Raw genomic sequence first — 13889 nt, 5'->3', positions numbered from 1 at the left:
TTGCAAATGAGTACAAAACAAATCTGGTCTATTTCTTGTTTTGATACACTCCATCTATCTTTTACATCTTTGGCTGGCAGCAGACGGTGCAGAAGGACTGCATGCCATCCACATCTCATGGCTGCTTGGCAGAAGATGGTACAATAGGACTGCTAGCCATCCTCATCTCTTGCCTGCCCGGCAGAAGATGATGCAATAGGACTGCTAGCAGTCCGTATCACCTGCCTGCTCACCATAAGATGGTTCAATAGGACTGACTGCAGGACTAAAGAGAATGACCTGATCAAGTCACTCCAAATTTAGTCCCTGCGCCCATGTCTGCCCAGGCGCTCCTGATCGACCTCACACAGGCCACCAGGAGCACCTCGGACATGACGATGACGGCTACCAGTCGTACAGTACCATCTGCTGCCACAAAGCAAGGGGTTGCTGCTGCAGTGTAGCAATGCCGTACCGCGTCTGCCAGCACCCAGGAGACACACGGTGACCGTGAGCTGAGCGGGCTCCATGCTTGCCGTGGTATGGCGTCTGCACAGGTAACTCAGGAAAAAAGGCGCGAAACGATTGTCTGTCCTTGCTTTCACGGAGGGAACGGGGGCCTGACGATATGTACCCAGAACCACCCGCGACAATGTTTTAGCCCCATCAGGCATTGGGATCTCAACCCAGAATTCCAATGGGCAGCGGAGACTGCGGGAACTCTGGGATAGCTACCCACAGTGCAACGCTCCGGCAGTCGACTCTAGCCTTGGTCCTGTGGAAGCGCTCTGCCGAGTTACTGCACTTAGAGCATTTTCTGTGGGGACACACACACTCGAATATATAAAACCAATTTCTAAAAAAACGACTTCTATAAATTCGACCTAATTTCATAGTGTAGACATACCCTAAGAATTTAGGTGTATTCTTATCACTTGGCTAGTTATAGAGGTATAAAAGAAAGAATCAAAATCACTAAAGGAATGTAAGGAGTTTCTAGTGGAACCTAACTTAGCTGCCCCTGACGGTCTCTAGTTGTACAAGATGGGAGTGTAATCGGGGTACAGTTGTGTAAAAGAGTAATCACAGTGCAAGGAATATTAGGCAAAAAAGAATTTTGTGTGTGTGCACAGGTAAAAGAAAAGGAAAAGGGGAGCAATGATGGGAACACTGAGCCTTGGGGTGGCTCTGGGGGATCGGACTGTCGCTTTGGTGGGTGTGCATGAAAACTCTGTGGGCATGGGGAGGCAGTTACACCATGTGTAAAATTAATATGGCTAATATAATGTTGTGGAGGTTAAACTATATGGAAGGAATGTGCATTTTCCCAGCACGTGTGCAGTGTATATTGGAGAAGGGGTAAAAGAAATGCAAACAAAACATGGTACTTAAATAAAATCCTAATAGGGCTCCAAAAGGAGCCAGAATAGGTTGAGCTTTCTTTTTCAGATCTCTGTGTGTTTCGGAGCAGGAGATGAAAGTGGAAAGTAATCAGAACTCTAGCGGAAGTGGAATGTTTCCCTTTTAAGACAGTCTCTGAGCTGCTAGCAGCTTTGGATCCAAAAGCAAGCTGGAAAGCCTCTGTGTAAATACAAATTACCTAGCTGATGGGCACAAAGGAGCTGCAGATAATGAATACATCTGGTCAGCAAACCAGCTACTAGAAGACTCAGATTATGGCCCTCCAGAAAAGGGAGGTGAAAAAACGAGTCAAGCCTGCAAATAAGGGGAACAGGTTAACCTTAAGGGGGGTGTGTGTGTGTGTGTGTGCGTACAGTGCTAAAATCTGAAGCGGTGTCTCAGCTATTACCTGAGAATAAACGTAAAGCTTGGTACAGCAGAGAAACTATTGCAAACTTGGTCTGTTGTACAAGAGGGGAAACTGAGGTACACCACCTCATGAATTTCATAAATGACCAGTGAGTGGGGTAATTCACTAGCCTGATTATAAAACAAAATAAGGACAGCCTGGAGGTAATTCTTCTGTTTTTCCTGCAATTAGCAAGGAAATTTGTAAGAGGAAGTGGTATTATTATTAAGCAATAGTCTATCCCCACCGGGGGGGTGGAAATTGTTTCTTTTGTTTTTCAGACACTCTACAAGGAAGCTGGCGCCAGCAGAAAAATAACCCAGAATTCCATGGATCTATGTTTTGCGTTGTTTGTCTGTGGTGTTTGTCTTGTTGCTAGCACTGTTGTGTTTTAATGAACAGAAAACCTCATGCATGGGTGGGGGATGGCTTCAAAAGGCTGACCTTGGGGGGGAGATGTATATGGGAATGCAAAATGCTCAACTAGGAGGCCAGCACCTGTGTAATAGCTACCGTGGAACCTGGAAATGGAACGGTAACTAAGGTGACCCCCACAAGCCCTATGGGAATAATGAAAAGGGGAGGAGCTCACTGGGAATCAGTGGAGGGGTGTGTAAAAGAGTGTGAATCAAGAGAAGATGTTTGGATGTGCCCCTCTCCTGTGACTATGGAGGAGCAGGATCAACGGCCTGTGCAAGGGGTGGACAGTTGGGTGTACCGTGTATAAGGTGTTTTGCTGGGAAAGTACATATTACCGGGGGCACAATTACACCAGCCCATAACCAAACTACACACAGCTACACGCTGCTATCTGGACTTTGGTGCACAAATGGATCTGTGAATCTTATTGCTGTGAATAATCAAACCAGGGCATATGGCCTGATTCCATACCAAATGGTCAAGCTGGTTTGGAGAATAACCCATTTCTCTGTGAACATTCAGTGGACTTATGATATGGACAAAAGTATGCAAAATTTGCAGGGGCAGCTTGTTGCAACTGCCAGCAACTGGACACATAAGATCGTGGCCCCGTCGAAGGAGGAGAGGCAGTGTTTTGGGGGTGTCTCGGATGTTGGACCATACTGCAGTGGTCAGGACTCGGTGTTGCTGTGGATTTTGTATTGTTAACTGTACTTGTGTTACATTGCATAGGGAGATAACCTATCAGGAATGTAATAAGCCCTCCAAACCCTACAGTGTACTGGACAACCCGGACCCAACCTTCTCGGGCCCACTGTAATGGGAAGTCTGGAACACTAATTGGAATAGGTGTGGTATGGCCGTACGAGAGAAGGTGCAGGGCACAAGGAGCAGTGGGACAGATGGAATAGCGACACCTTCCACCTTGACGCCTGGCCCTATCAGGAAATGTGTCGCCATATATCCTATGCTTTTCCAGGGATACCTGGGCAGGAGGATCCCAAAAGAAAAAGAAAATAAAGGAGTGGAGTGTTAGGATCTAGATATTCAGGCCTGGCTGTAAAGGCCTATACACTAAGAATTTAGGTGTATTCTTATCACTTAGCTAGTTATAGAGGTATAAAAGAAAGAATCAAAATCACTGTCGGCCGGTGCAAGGGCCTTCTCTCTCTGTGACAGTCTGAGGCCCTGTGCTTAGGCTAAGGCCTTTGGCTAAGCAGCAGAGGCAGCCATAAGCTGGGAAGCGACTGGTCACGTCCTCACATTCCAAACTAGTCCCATTGAAATCAGGTGCTATTGGGCTGTTAGGATACAATCCTGTCCTGATAATGCCTGTCACCTCCAGAGAAAGGGAAGTGCCTAGAAGATGTAAAAGGAAACTTAGTTTGGTAGCATCCTGTCTGGCAAGAACTCACTTATCAATAGCTGGGATGTGAAATCCTCATTTCTGTGTTTGTCCAAACAGTGTAGCCCCCATTTCCCTATTGTTTGTCTATACAGTCTCTGTCTGGATCTGTGATTGGGGGCGATCAGCGAGTTATCTCAAGTGCCTATACACAAATGCAAGAAGCCTGGGAAACAAGCAGGGAGAACTGGAAGTCCTGGCAAAGTCAAGGAACAGTGATTGGAATAACAGAGACTTTGTTGGATAACTCACATGACTGGAGTACTGTCATGGATGGATATAAACTGTTCAGGAAGGACAGGCAGGGCAGAAAAGGTGGGGGAGTTGCACTGTATGTAAGAGAGCAGTATGACTGCTCAGAGCTCAAGTATGAAACTGCAGAAAAACCTGAGAGTCTCTGGATTAAGTTTAGAAGTGTGAGCAACAAGGGTGATGTCGTGGTAGGAGTCTACTATAGACCAGCGGACCAGGGGGACGAGGTGGACGAAGCTTTCTTCCAGCAACTTGCAGAAGTTACTAGATTGCAGGCCCTGGTTCTCATGGGAGACTTCCATCACCCTGATATCTGCTGGGAGAGCAATACAGCGGTGCACAGACAATCCAGGAAGTTTTTGGAAACTGTAGGGGACAATTTCCTGGTGCAAGTGCTGGAGGAACCAACTAGGGGCAGAGCTCTTCTTGACCTGCTGCTCACAAACCAGGAAGAATTAGTAGGGGAAGCAAAAGTGGACGGGAACCTGGGAGGCAGTGACCATAAGATGGTCGAGTTCAGGATCCTGACACAAGGAAGAAAGGAAAGCAGCAGAATACAGACCCTGGACTTCAGAAAAGCAGACTTTGACAACCTCAGGGAACTGATGGGCAAGATCCCCTGGGAGAATAACATGAGGGGGAAAGGAGAGCTAGCTGTATTTTAAAGAATCCTTATTGAGGTTACAGGGACAAACCATCCCGATGTGTAGAAAGAATAGTAAATACTCTGAAATATGGCAAGCGACCAGCTTGGCTTAACAGTGAAATCTTTGCTGATCTTAAACACAAAAAAGGGGCTTACAAGAAGTGGAAGATTGGACAAATGACCAGGGATGAGTATAAAAATATTGCTCGGGCATGCAGGAGTGAAATCAGGAATGCCAAATCACACCTGGAGTTGCAGCTAGCAAGAGACGTTAAGAGTAACAAGAAGGGTTTCTTCAGGTATGTTAGCAACAAGAAGAAAGTCAAGGAAAGTGTGGGCCCCTTACTGAAGGAGGGAGGTAACCTAGTGACAGAGGATGTGGAAAAAGCTAATGTACTCAATGCTTTTTTTGCCTCTGTCTTCACAGACAAGGTCAGCTCCCAGACTACTGCACTGGGCAGCACAGCATGGGAGGGAGGTGACCAGCCCTCTGTGAAGAAAGAAGTGGTTCGGGACTATTTAGAAAAGCTGGACGAGCACAAGTCCATGGGGCCGGATGCGTTTTATCCGAGAGTGTTAAAGGACTTGGCGGATGTGATTGCGGAGCCATTGGCCATTATCTTTGAAAACTCATGGCGATCGGGGGAAGTCCCGGACGACTGGAAAAAGGCTAATGTAGTGCCCATCTTTAAAAAAGGGAAGAAGGAGGATCCTGGGAACTAAAGGCCAGTCAGCCTCACCTCAGTCCCCGGAAAAATCATGGAGCAGGTCCTCAAGGAATCAATTCTGAAGCACTTACATGAGAGGAAAGTGATCAGGAACAGTCAGCATGGATTCACCAAGGGCAAGTCATGCCTGACTAATCTCATTGCCTTCTATGACGAGATAACTGGCTCTGTGGATGAAGGGAAAGCAGTGGACGTGTTGTTCCTTGACTTTAGCAAAGCTTTTGACACTTCTCCCACAGTATTCTTGCCAGCAAGTTAAAGAAGTATGGGCTGGATGAAAAGACTATAAGGTGGACAGAAAGTTGGCTAGATTGTCAGGCTCAACGGGTAGTGATCAATGGCTCCATGTCTAGTTGGCAGCCGGTATCAAGTGGAGTGCCCCAAGGGTCGGTCTTGGGGCCGGTTTTGTTCAATATCTTCATAAATGATCTGGAGGATGGTGTGGATTGCACCCTCAGCAAGTTTGCAGATGACACTAAACTGGGAGAAGAGGGAGATACAGTGGAGGGTAGGGATAGGATACAGAGGGCCCTAGACAAATTAGAGGATTGGGCCAAAAGAAATCTGATGAGGTTCAACAAGGACAAGTGCAGAGTCCTGCACTTAGGACGGAAGAACCCAATGCACCGCTACAGACTAGGGACCGAATGGCTCGGCAGCAGTTCTGCAGAAAAGGACCTAGCAGTTATAGTGGACGAGAAGCTGGATATGAGTCAACAGTGTGCCCTTGTTGCCAAGAAGGCCAATGGCATTTTGGGATGTATAAGCAGGGGCATTGCCAGCAGATCGAGGGACGTGATTGTTCCCCTCTATTCAACATTGGTGAGGCCTCATCTGGAGTACTGTGTCCAGTTTTGGGCCCCACACTACAAGAAGGATGTGGAAAAATTGGAAAGAGTCCCGCGGAGGGCAACAAAAATGATTAGTGGACTGGAACACATGACTTATGAGGAGAGGCTGAGGGAACTGGGGATGTTTAGTCTGCGGAAGAGAAGAATGAGGGGGGATTTGATAGCTGCTTTCAACTACCTGAAAGGGGGTTCCAAAGAGGATGGCTCTAGACTGTTCTCAGTGGTAGAAGATGACAGAACAAGGAGTAATGGTCTCAAGTTGCAGTGGGGGAGGTTTAGGTTGGATATTAGAAAAAACTTTTTCACTCGGAGGGTGGTGAAACACTGGAATGCGTTACCTAGGGAGGTGGTGGAATCTCCTTCCTTAGAAGTTTTTAAGGTCAGGCTTGACAAAGCCCTGGCTGGGATGATTTAATTGGGGATCGGTCCTGCTTTGAGCAGGGGGTTGGACTAGATGACCTCCTGAGGTCCCTTCCAACCCTGATATTCTATGATTCTACGATAACCTGCCCAAGCTCCCAGGGGCTGGCTTCTGCTTCTTGTTTGCTGGAAGTTCACCCCAATAAACATCAGATTGTTTGCTCCTTTGGACTTCGGGGATTGCTGTTCTCTGCTCATGGGAGAAGGACCAGGGAAGTGAATAGGTGAAGCAATGGGGGCAGGAGGGAAGGGGGCGGGGGCAGGCATAAGCGGGGATGGTGAGGTAGGGGGAAGGGGGCAGGAGGCTGGGACCAACGTGGGAATGGCGGTAATGCCCCAGTGCCCCATCTCCAGGGCACTGTCCCCGTCCCCATCCCCCTAGGCCTGGCAGTCCGGAGCCAAGGCCGTGGGGCATCCAGGGGGAATCCACCCAGCTGCGGGAATTTGGCGCCACAGGGCAGGCTGGGCAGTGGTGGGGACGAACCCAAGGCGGCCAGTGCCTGTGGGAAGAGGGCCAGGCTGGCGAACGCCGGCTCCACCCAGGGCGTACAGACACGGGGACAGGGAGACGGAACCAGGCGGGTCCCCAGCTCCAGGCTTGGCCAGTCCGCACCAGGGCTGAGCCGCTGGCTCTCCGGGCTTCCCGGGCGGTGTCCCAGAGGTCGACAACCTGCTCTGGGGGAAAGGCTCCTGCTGCCGGGGCCGGACCTAGCTGGGTGCGTCGGTCCCCACGGAGAGCACGAGGCTCCCCCAGCTCAGTGGGACTCGCTGGGCAGAGCTTGCGGGAAGCAGCAGGAAGGCTGGAGCCCTGAGGCTCCGTGGAGAGGGGGACCCCTGGGGGTAGGGCAGCTGAGGGGTCCCCCCAGGGGGTGTCTGCAGGCCAAGGCACAGCACAGAGCCTGTGGGTCCCTGACATGGGGCCGTGGGCCTGCAGGACCCTCCCCGCCCCACTGACCTGTGTGTACGTGTCCTGGACGCTGAAATCCACCAGCACCATGATGAGGATGGCGATGGGCACCCCGAAGTCCCCGATCACCCGACGGATCTGCAGAGAGCGGGTCAGCACTGGCCAGGGCAGGCCCCAGGAGCCCTGGCCCCAGCAAACCCTGCCTGCCCCCCAGGAGCCCTGCCCCCCTGCCATGGCACAACCTGCAGGGGCCTGCCGCCAGCTCTGCCCCTCCCTGCCCCCCAGCACCTCTCCCTGCCCCGGGCTCAGCCCCCCCTACCCTCCAGCGAACCCGGCGCCCAGCTCTGCCCTTCCCTGCCCCCAGCAAACCCTGCCCCCAGCTCTGCCCCAGCCTGCCCCTTCCTCCCACCCCACAGCTCTGCTCCAGCCCTTCTCCCCCAGCCCCCCATGCCCAGCCTCCCCCACGGCCCCTCGGGTGCCCCACCCACATACACGTCCCGGGAAGAAGCGGCTGTTCTTGAACTTGCGCAGGAAGAAGGCGATGAAGAAGGTGCCGGCCATGAGCACCAGCGAGAGCAGGGCTGTGTTGGGCTGCCCTGTCACTGCCGGCCCGGCCCGGCCCCACGTCCCGTTCCCCAGGGCCGCGCTGCTATTGCCCCCGCCCAGCGCCTCTGCGCCCGTCCCGTTCGCCTGCCCGCAGCCGTGCAGGGGGTGCTCCTGGAAGATCTGCCAGGAGATCATGGGGGCCTGAGACCCTGCCCACAGTCCCCCAGACCCTCCAGCCGGGACAGCCCCCCACGCCCCACCCCCTCCAGCCCCCACGCCCTCCAGCCAGGACAGCCCCCCATGCCCCACCCCCTCCAGCCCCCACGGCCCCCCATGCTCTCCAGCCAGGACACCCCCCACGCCCCACCCCCTCCAGCCAGGACAGCCTCCCATGCCCCACCCCCTCCAGCCCCCACGGCCCCCCATGTCCTCCAGACCCCATGTCTCGCCCACTCCAGCCAGCCCAGCCCTCCATACCCTGCCCCCTCCAGCCCCCACAACCCCCCCGCACTCCACCGACTCCAGATCCAGCTGTCCACCCCAGCGTGGGATCCCCCCGGCCTTGGCTGGCTGGGCTCAGCCGCCCAGGCTCTCACCTTGGCCAGCTTGGAGAAGGTCTCGTAGATGAAGATGAGGGAGATGAGGAAGGCGAAGATCTCCTGGGTGAAGCGGGATACGAAGCGCACCAGGATGCTGCCCTCCACAGCCACCATCACCAGCACGATGAGGATGAGCCAGAAGCCGATCCACACGCGCCCCACCAGGTACTCCAACCCGTTGGTCGTGCAGAACTGCCGGGGCACAGCCCACAGTGAGGGGGGCCTGCTCCGCACCCCTGGCCAAGGGCTCCCCGCCCTGCCCCCCAGGCAAGGTCTCTGGGACGCTGTTCCAGGGGCAGCAGGAGCAGAACGGGGGGTGGGGATCGAGGGGCAGGGCAGGCTGGGGGAAGAATAGGCAGCACTGGGGGCGCAGGGGCTGGGGGGGCAGGGTCTCTGGGGCTGGCAGGGAGCCTGAGCCGTGGGTCTGCTCCGGGGTTACGGTACAGGACATCAGGAGCCAGCACGACCCCCGACTCCGGCCCCGTGCCCAGCCGCTGCCCTGTACAGAGGGGTTCTCCAAGACACCCCCTGGGACCTGGGGCTCTCTGGAGGCTGCCGGGGAAGTGGGGGTGCTGGGAGGCTGGGGGGGGTTCGTGAAGGTCTCACAGGGCTACAGGGGACCATGGGGGAGGTTGGAGCTCGGGGGGGATAGGGAGAGGTGTCAGTTTAGGGAGAGGCAGGGGATTATTGGGGCTCCAGCGAACTAGCAGGGCACTCTAGGGGACAAACAGGGTTTCTGGGGGACTATCAGGGAGTTCTGGGGGGCTTCTGGGAGTTCTGGGGGGTCTCTTGGGGGTTGTTGGGGGTTCCAGGAGGCTCTGGGAGGCTACTGGGGATTGTGGGGAGCTCTGGGAAGTAATGGGGGGCTCCTAGGGGCTATCTGGGGGTTCTGGGGGCTTTGGGGGTAATGGGAGGCTCCGGGGGCTATCAGGGGGCTCTGAGCCGCTCTCGGGGGTTCTGGAGGGTAACGGGTGGCTCCGGGGGCTATCAGGGGATAATGGGGGGCTTCGGGGCCCTCCCAGGAGTCCTGAACTCACTGTGAAAAAAGCTTCTTCGAAGACGAGCAGGGGCCCGGAGAAGCCGATGACGAGCAGCGGCTGGGCGCCCAGCAGGCAGAACACGATGCCCTGCACGGCCGTGGAGATGATCAGCTCCGACACCCCGATCAGGTCCTGGGTCTTCTCCCCTGCGGGAGCGAGGCCTCAGCGCTGGAGACTGGCCCCTCCCCGGCCCCTCCCCACTCACCCCCAGCAATGGGCCTCACGTCCCTCCCCATCCACCCGCCCTGCTGGTGGCATCAGGCCCTGGACGCCTTCCCTAGTGACCCCCCAGCTACATGGGATCCCCAAGTCCCCCCCGGCCAGCCCCTGCCCCCTAGGGAGGTGTTCCCAGAACAGACAGGCAGGAGCATGACACCTACCCCGCCCCGTGGCCCTTACCCAGCCCCCCCACCCCCCAGTCCTCCTTAGCCAGGAGCCTCCCCCTGGGTGATTCTTACGCAGCAGCCCCCCCGCCCCCCCGGCCTGGCAGCTCTTTCCCAGCTGCCCCCCCCACCCCTTACCCAGCAGCCCCCCGAAGGTGATGGCCGGCGAGAGAGCGGCGAAGTAGATGAAGATGATGGCGGCGACGCACTGCGGGTTCAGGCTGTCCCTGAAGTCGCTCAGGTACTTGGGGTAGCGCCGGCTCACGTCACGGACGAGCCCCCCGAAGGGCCGGCCCGTGCGCCGCAGGGGGTCGTCCTCGTCCTCTGCCTCCCCCTCCACCACCTTCAGCAGCGCTGCTCACACAGACAGCCAGTTAGGTGCCCACCCAGCCCCAGCCCCACCGCCATGGGGCCTGGCAGGGCAGGGGGAGCCTCGCCTGCCCGGTCCCAGCCCCAGCACAGCCCCATGCCATGGGGAGCTGCAGCCCCACCCCAGCCCCGCGCCATGGGGCCTGGCAGGGCAGAGGGAGCTGCAGCCCTACCCCAGCCTCATGCCATGGCCTAGCAGGGCAGATGGAGCTGCAGCCCCACCCCAGCCCCGCGCCATGGGGCCTGGCAGGGGGGTGCCACCGGCCCCGCCCTGGGCCCGGTACCTTTCTCGGCGGGCGACTTGGGCTCCAGCATGGTGCCCAGCAGCAGCCGGCGCTCCTGCTCCTCTCGCTTCTGGAGCATCTGGCGCTGGAAGTGGGCCACGGAGCGCAGCAGCTCCTCGCCCTGCACCTCGGAGGGCGGCAGCACCACGCTGCAGTCCAGGAACTCATTGATGGCGCTGAGCAGGTCGTGCCGGTCGTCGGCTAGATACGCCGCCTCGTGGAATTGCTGGGGGGGTAACCTGCCGGGTCAGAGGCGCCGTGCGCTGGCCGTGGGCCAGGAGAACACGGATCCTCGGGGGGCTGGGCCCTGGGGCAGGATGACCACGTGTCCAGCCCACAAGGAAGGAAAGTGGGAGACGGCTGGGCCCAGAGGAACCCCCAGGGTTGGGGGCAGAGCCCTGGGACCCACGGCCTTACCCTGCAATCAGGGTGAAAGCCGAGATGGAACTGGGGCGGGGGAGTCGAGGAACCCCCAGGGTTGGGGGCAGAGACATGGGACCCACGGCCCTACCCTGCAATCAGATGGAACTGGGGCGGGGGAGTCGAGGCCCCACAACAGGCCGGGCTGGGGGGGAGCCAGCAGGAGGAGATGGAACTGGGGCGGGGGTAGGAGCAGGCAGGCTGTGGGGAGCCAGCAGACGGGGGGGTTACCTTGTCAGACATGAGGGTGGAGATGGAGCCGGGGGGAGAAGCCGGCAGGCAGGGGGGGAGCCAGCAGACGGGGGGGTTACCTTGTCGGACATGAGGGTGGAGATGGAGCTGTGGGGAGAAGTCGGCAGGCCGGAGGGGGAGCCGGCAGGCAGGGGGGGTTACCTTGTCAGACATGAGGGTGGAGATGGAGCCGGGGGTAGCAGCCGGCAGGCAGAGGGGGAGCCGGCAGGTGGGGGAGTTACCTTGTCGGACATGAGGGTGGAGATGGAGCGCCCGATCTCGTGGTAGTCCATGTTGGCGCTGCTGGGCCCCAGCAGCACGAAGAGGAAGCGGACGGGGATGGGCACCTCCAGCACTGAGTCCAGCTCCACGGCCGCCTGCAGCCGCACGAAGGCCATGGTGGGCTGGTCCAGGAACTCCACGCAGCCTGCGGGCCACAGGCCAGTCAGCGCTCACTGGCGGCCCCCAGCGAGGGGGAACCGAGTCAACACTCGCCCGCAGAAGGGCCTGGCTGCCACATCCAACCCTGCCCCCCATCGGCCGGCGGGCTCGGCACAGCCTCGGCCCTGGGCCCCTCGGCCCCTCTGTCCAGCCAGCCCCACCTGCCCTTACCCACAAGCACCACCGTGGCCTCTGCGTTTTCTGGGATCTTCTCCAGCAGCTTCAGCTCATGCTTCGACTTCGACCTCGTGATGCCAGCTGGGGGTGCTGGGGTCAGGCTCTCTCGCTGTGAGACAGGAACAGGGAACACCAGGTAAAAACCCCGCCATGGGGTGGGAGCCGAGCCACCAAGCCAAGGGCCCAGGGGTCTTGGGCAGAGTCCGGAGCGGGGACAGGGTGTCAGAGTTAAGGTAAACAGGGGCAAGAGCTCCCTGGGGCGGGGTGCTCAGGAAAGGGGACAAAAGGCCCGGGGGTGGGCTGGGTGGTTAAGAACATAAGAGTAGCCAGGCTGGGTCAGACAGGTCTTCTGACAGCAGCCAATGCCAGGTGCCCCAGAGGGAACGAACAGAACAGGTAATCATCAAGTGATCCACCCCTGTCACCCATTCCCAGCGTCTGGCAAACAGAGGCTAGGGACACCATCTCTGCCCATCCTGGCTAATAGCCAGGAATCCCTGTTGAGGTTACAGGGACAAACCATCCCAATGAGTCGAAAGAATAGTAAATATGGCAGGCGACCAGCTTGGCTTAATGGTGAAATCCTAGCGGATCTTAAACATAAAAAAGAAGCTTACAAGAAGTGGAAGGTAGGACATATGACCAGGGAAGAGTATAAAAATATTGCTCGGGCATGTAGGAATGATATCAGGAGGGCCAAATCGCACCTGGAGCTGCAGCTAGCCAGAGATATCAAGAGTAACAAGAAGGGTTTCTTCAGGTATGTTGGCAACAAGAAGAAAGCCAAGGAATGTGTGGGACCCTTACTGAATGAGGGAGGCAACCTAGTGACAGAGGATGTGGAAAAAGCTAATGTACTCAATGCTTTTTTTGCCTCTGTTTTCACTAACAAGGTCAGCTCCCAGACTGCTGCGCTGGGCATCACAAAATGCGGAAGAGATGGCCAGCCCTCTGTGGAGATAGAGGTGGTTAGGGACTATTTAGAAAAGCTGGATGTGCACAAGTCCATGGGGCCGGACGAGTTGCATCCGAGAGTGCTGAAGGAATTGGTGGCTGTGATTGCAGAGCCATTGGCCATTATCTTTGAAAACTCGTGGCGAACCGGGGAAGTCCCGGATGACTGGAAAAAGGCTAATGTAGTGCCAATCTTTAAAAAAGGGAAGAAGGAGGATCCTGGGAACTACAGGCCAGTCAGCCTCACCTCAGTCCCTGGAAAAATCATGGAGCAGGTCCTCAAAGAATCAATCCTGAAGCACTTGCATGAGAGGAAAGTGATCAGGAATAGCCAGCATGGATTCACCAAGGGAAGGTCATGCCTGACTAATCTAATCGCCTTTTATGATGAGATTACTGGTTCTGTGGATGAAGGGAAAGCAGTGGATGTATTGTTTCTTGACTTTAGCAAAGCTTTTGACACGGTCTCCCATAGTATTCTTGTCAGCAAGTTAAGGAAGTATGGGCTGGATGAATGCACTATAAGGTGGGTAGAAAGCTGGCTAGATTGTCGGGCTCAACGGGTAGTGATCAATGGCTCCATGTCTAGTTGGCAGCCGGTATCAAGTGGAGTGCCCCAAGGGTCGGTCCTGGGGTCGGTTTTGTTCAATATCTTCATAAATGATCTGGAGGATGGTGTGGATTGCACTCTCAGCAAATTTGCGGATGATACTTAACTGGGAGGAGTGGTAGATACGCTGGAGGGGAGGGATAGGATACAGAAGGACCTAGACAAATTGGAGGATTGGGCCGAAAGAAATCTGATGAGGTTCAATAAGGATAAGTGCAGGGTCCTGCACTTAGGACGGAAGAACCCAATGCACAGCTACAGACTAGGGACCGAATGGCTAGGCAGCAGTTCTGCGGAAAAGGACCTAGGGGTGACAGTGGACGAGAAGCTGGATATGAGTCAGCAGTGTGCCCTTGTTGCCAAGAAGGCCAATGGCATTTTGGGATGTATAAGTAGGGGCATAGCGAGCAGATCGAG

General features: G+C 56.0%; 1 protein-coding gene across 9 annotated transcripts in view; it reads right to left on the bottom strand.

Annotated features, from left to right (window-relative positions):
• SLC4A2 (solute carrier family 4 member 2) overlaps nt 1–13889 on the bottom strand; it is a 105109-nt gene that overhangs the window by 5144 nt on the left and 86076 nt on the right. For 8 of the 9 annotated variants that reach the window (XM_073334968.1, XM_073334970.1, XM_073334969.1 and 5 more), the window contains 8 exons: nt 11903–12017; nt 11533–11717; nt 10640–10865; nt 10125–10340; nt 9601–9749; nt 8561–8755; nt 7911–8144; nt 7467–7556 (listed from right to left, as the gene is read on the bottom strand). In XM_073334968.1, the coding sequence (XP_073191069.1) occupies nt 7467–7556; nt 7911–8144; nt 8561–8755; nt 9601–9749; nt 10125–10340; nt 10640–10865; nt 11533–11717; nt 11903–12017 (1410 nt within the window). The remainder of the gene's footprint in view (nt 1–7466; nt 7557–7910; nt 8145–8560; nt 8756–9600; nt 9750–10124; nt 10341–10639; nt 10866–11532; nt 11718–11902; nt 12018–13889) is intronic. The other variant, XM_073334975.1, reaches the window with a different exon arrangement.

The sequence above is a fragment of the Lepidochelys kempii genome, chromosome 2, assembly GCF_965140265.1.
Source record: "Lepidochelys kempii isolate rLepKem1 chromosome 2, rLepKem1.hap2, whole genome shotgun sequence".
NCBI classification, from domain to species: Eukaryota; Metazoa; Chordata; order Testudines; family Cheloniidae; genus Lepidochelys; species Lepidochelys kempii.
Note: the sequence above shows the minus strand (reverse complement) of the source record. Positions and strands in the feature narration are given on the sequence as shown.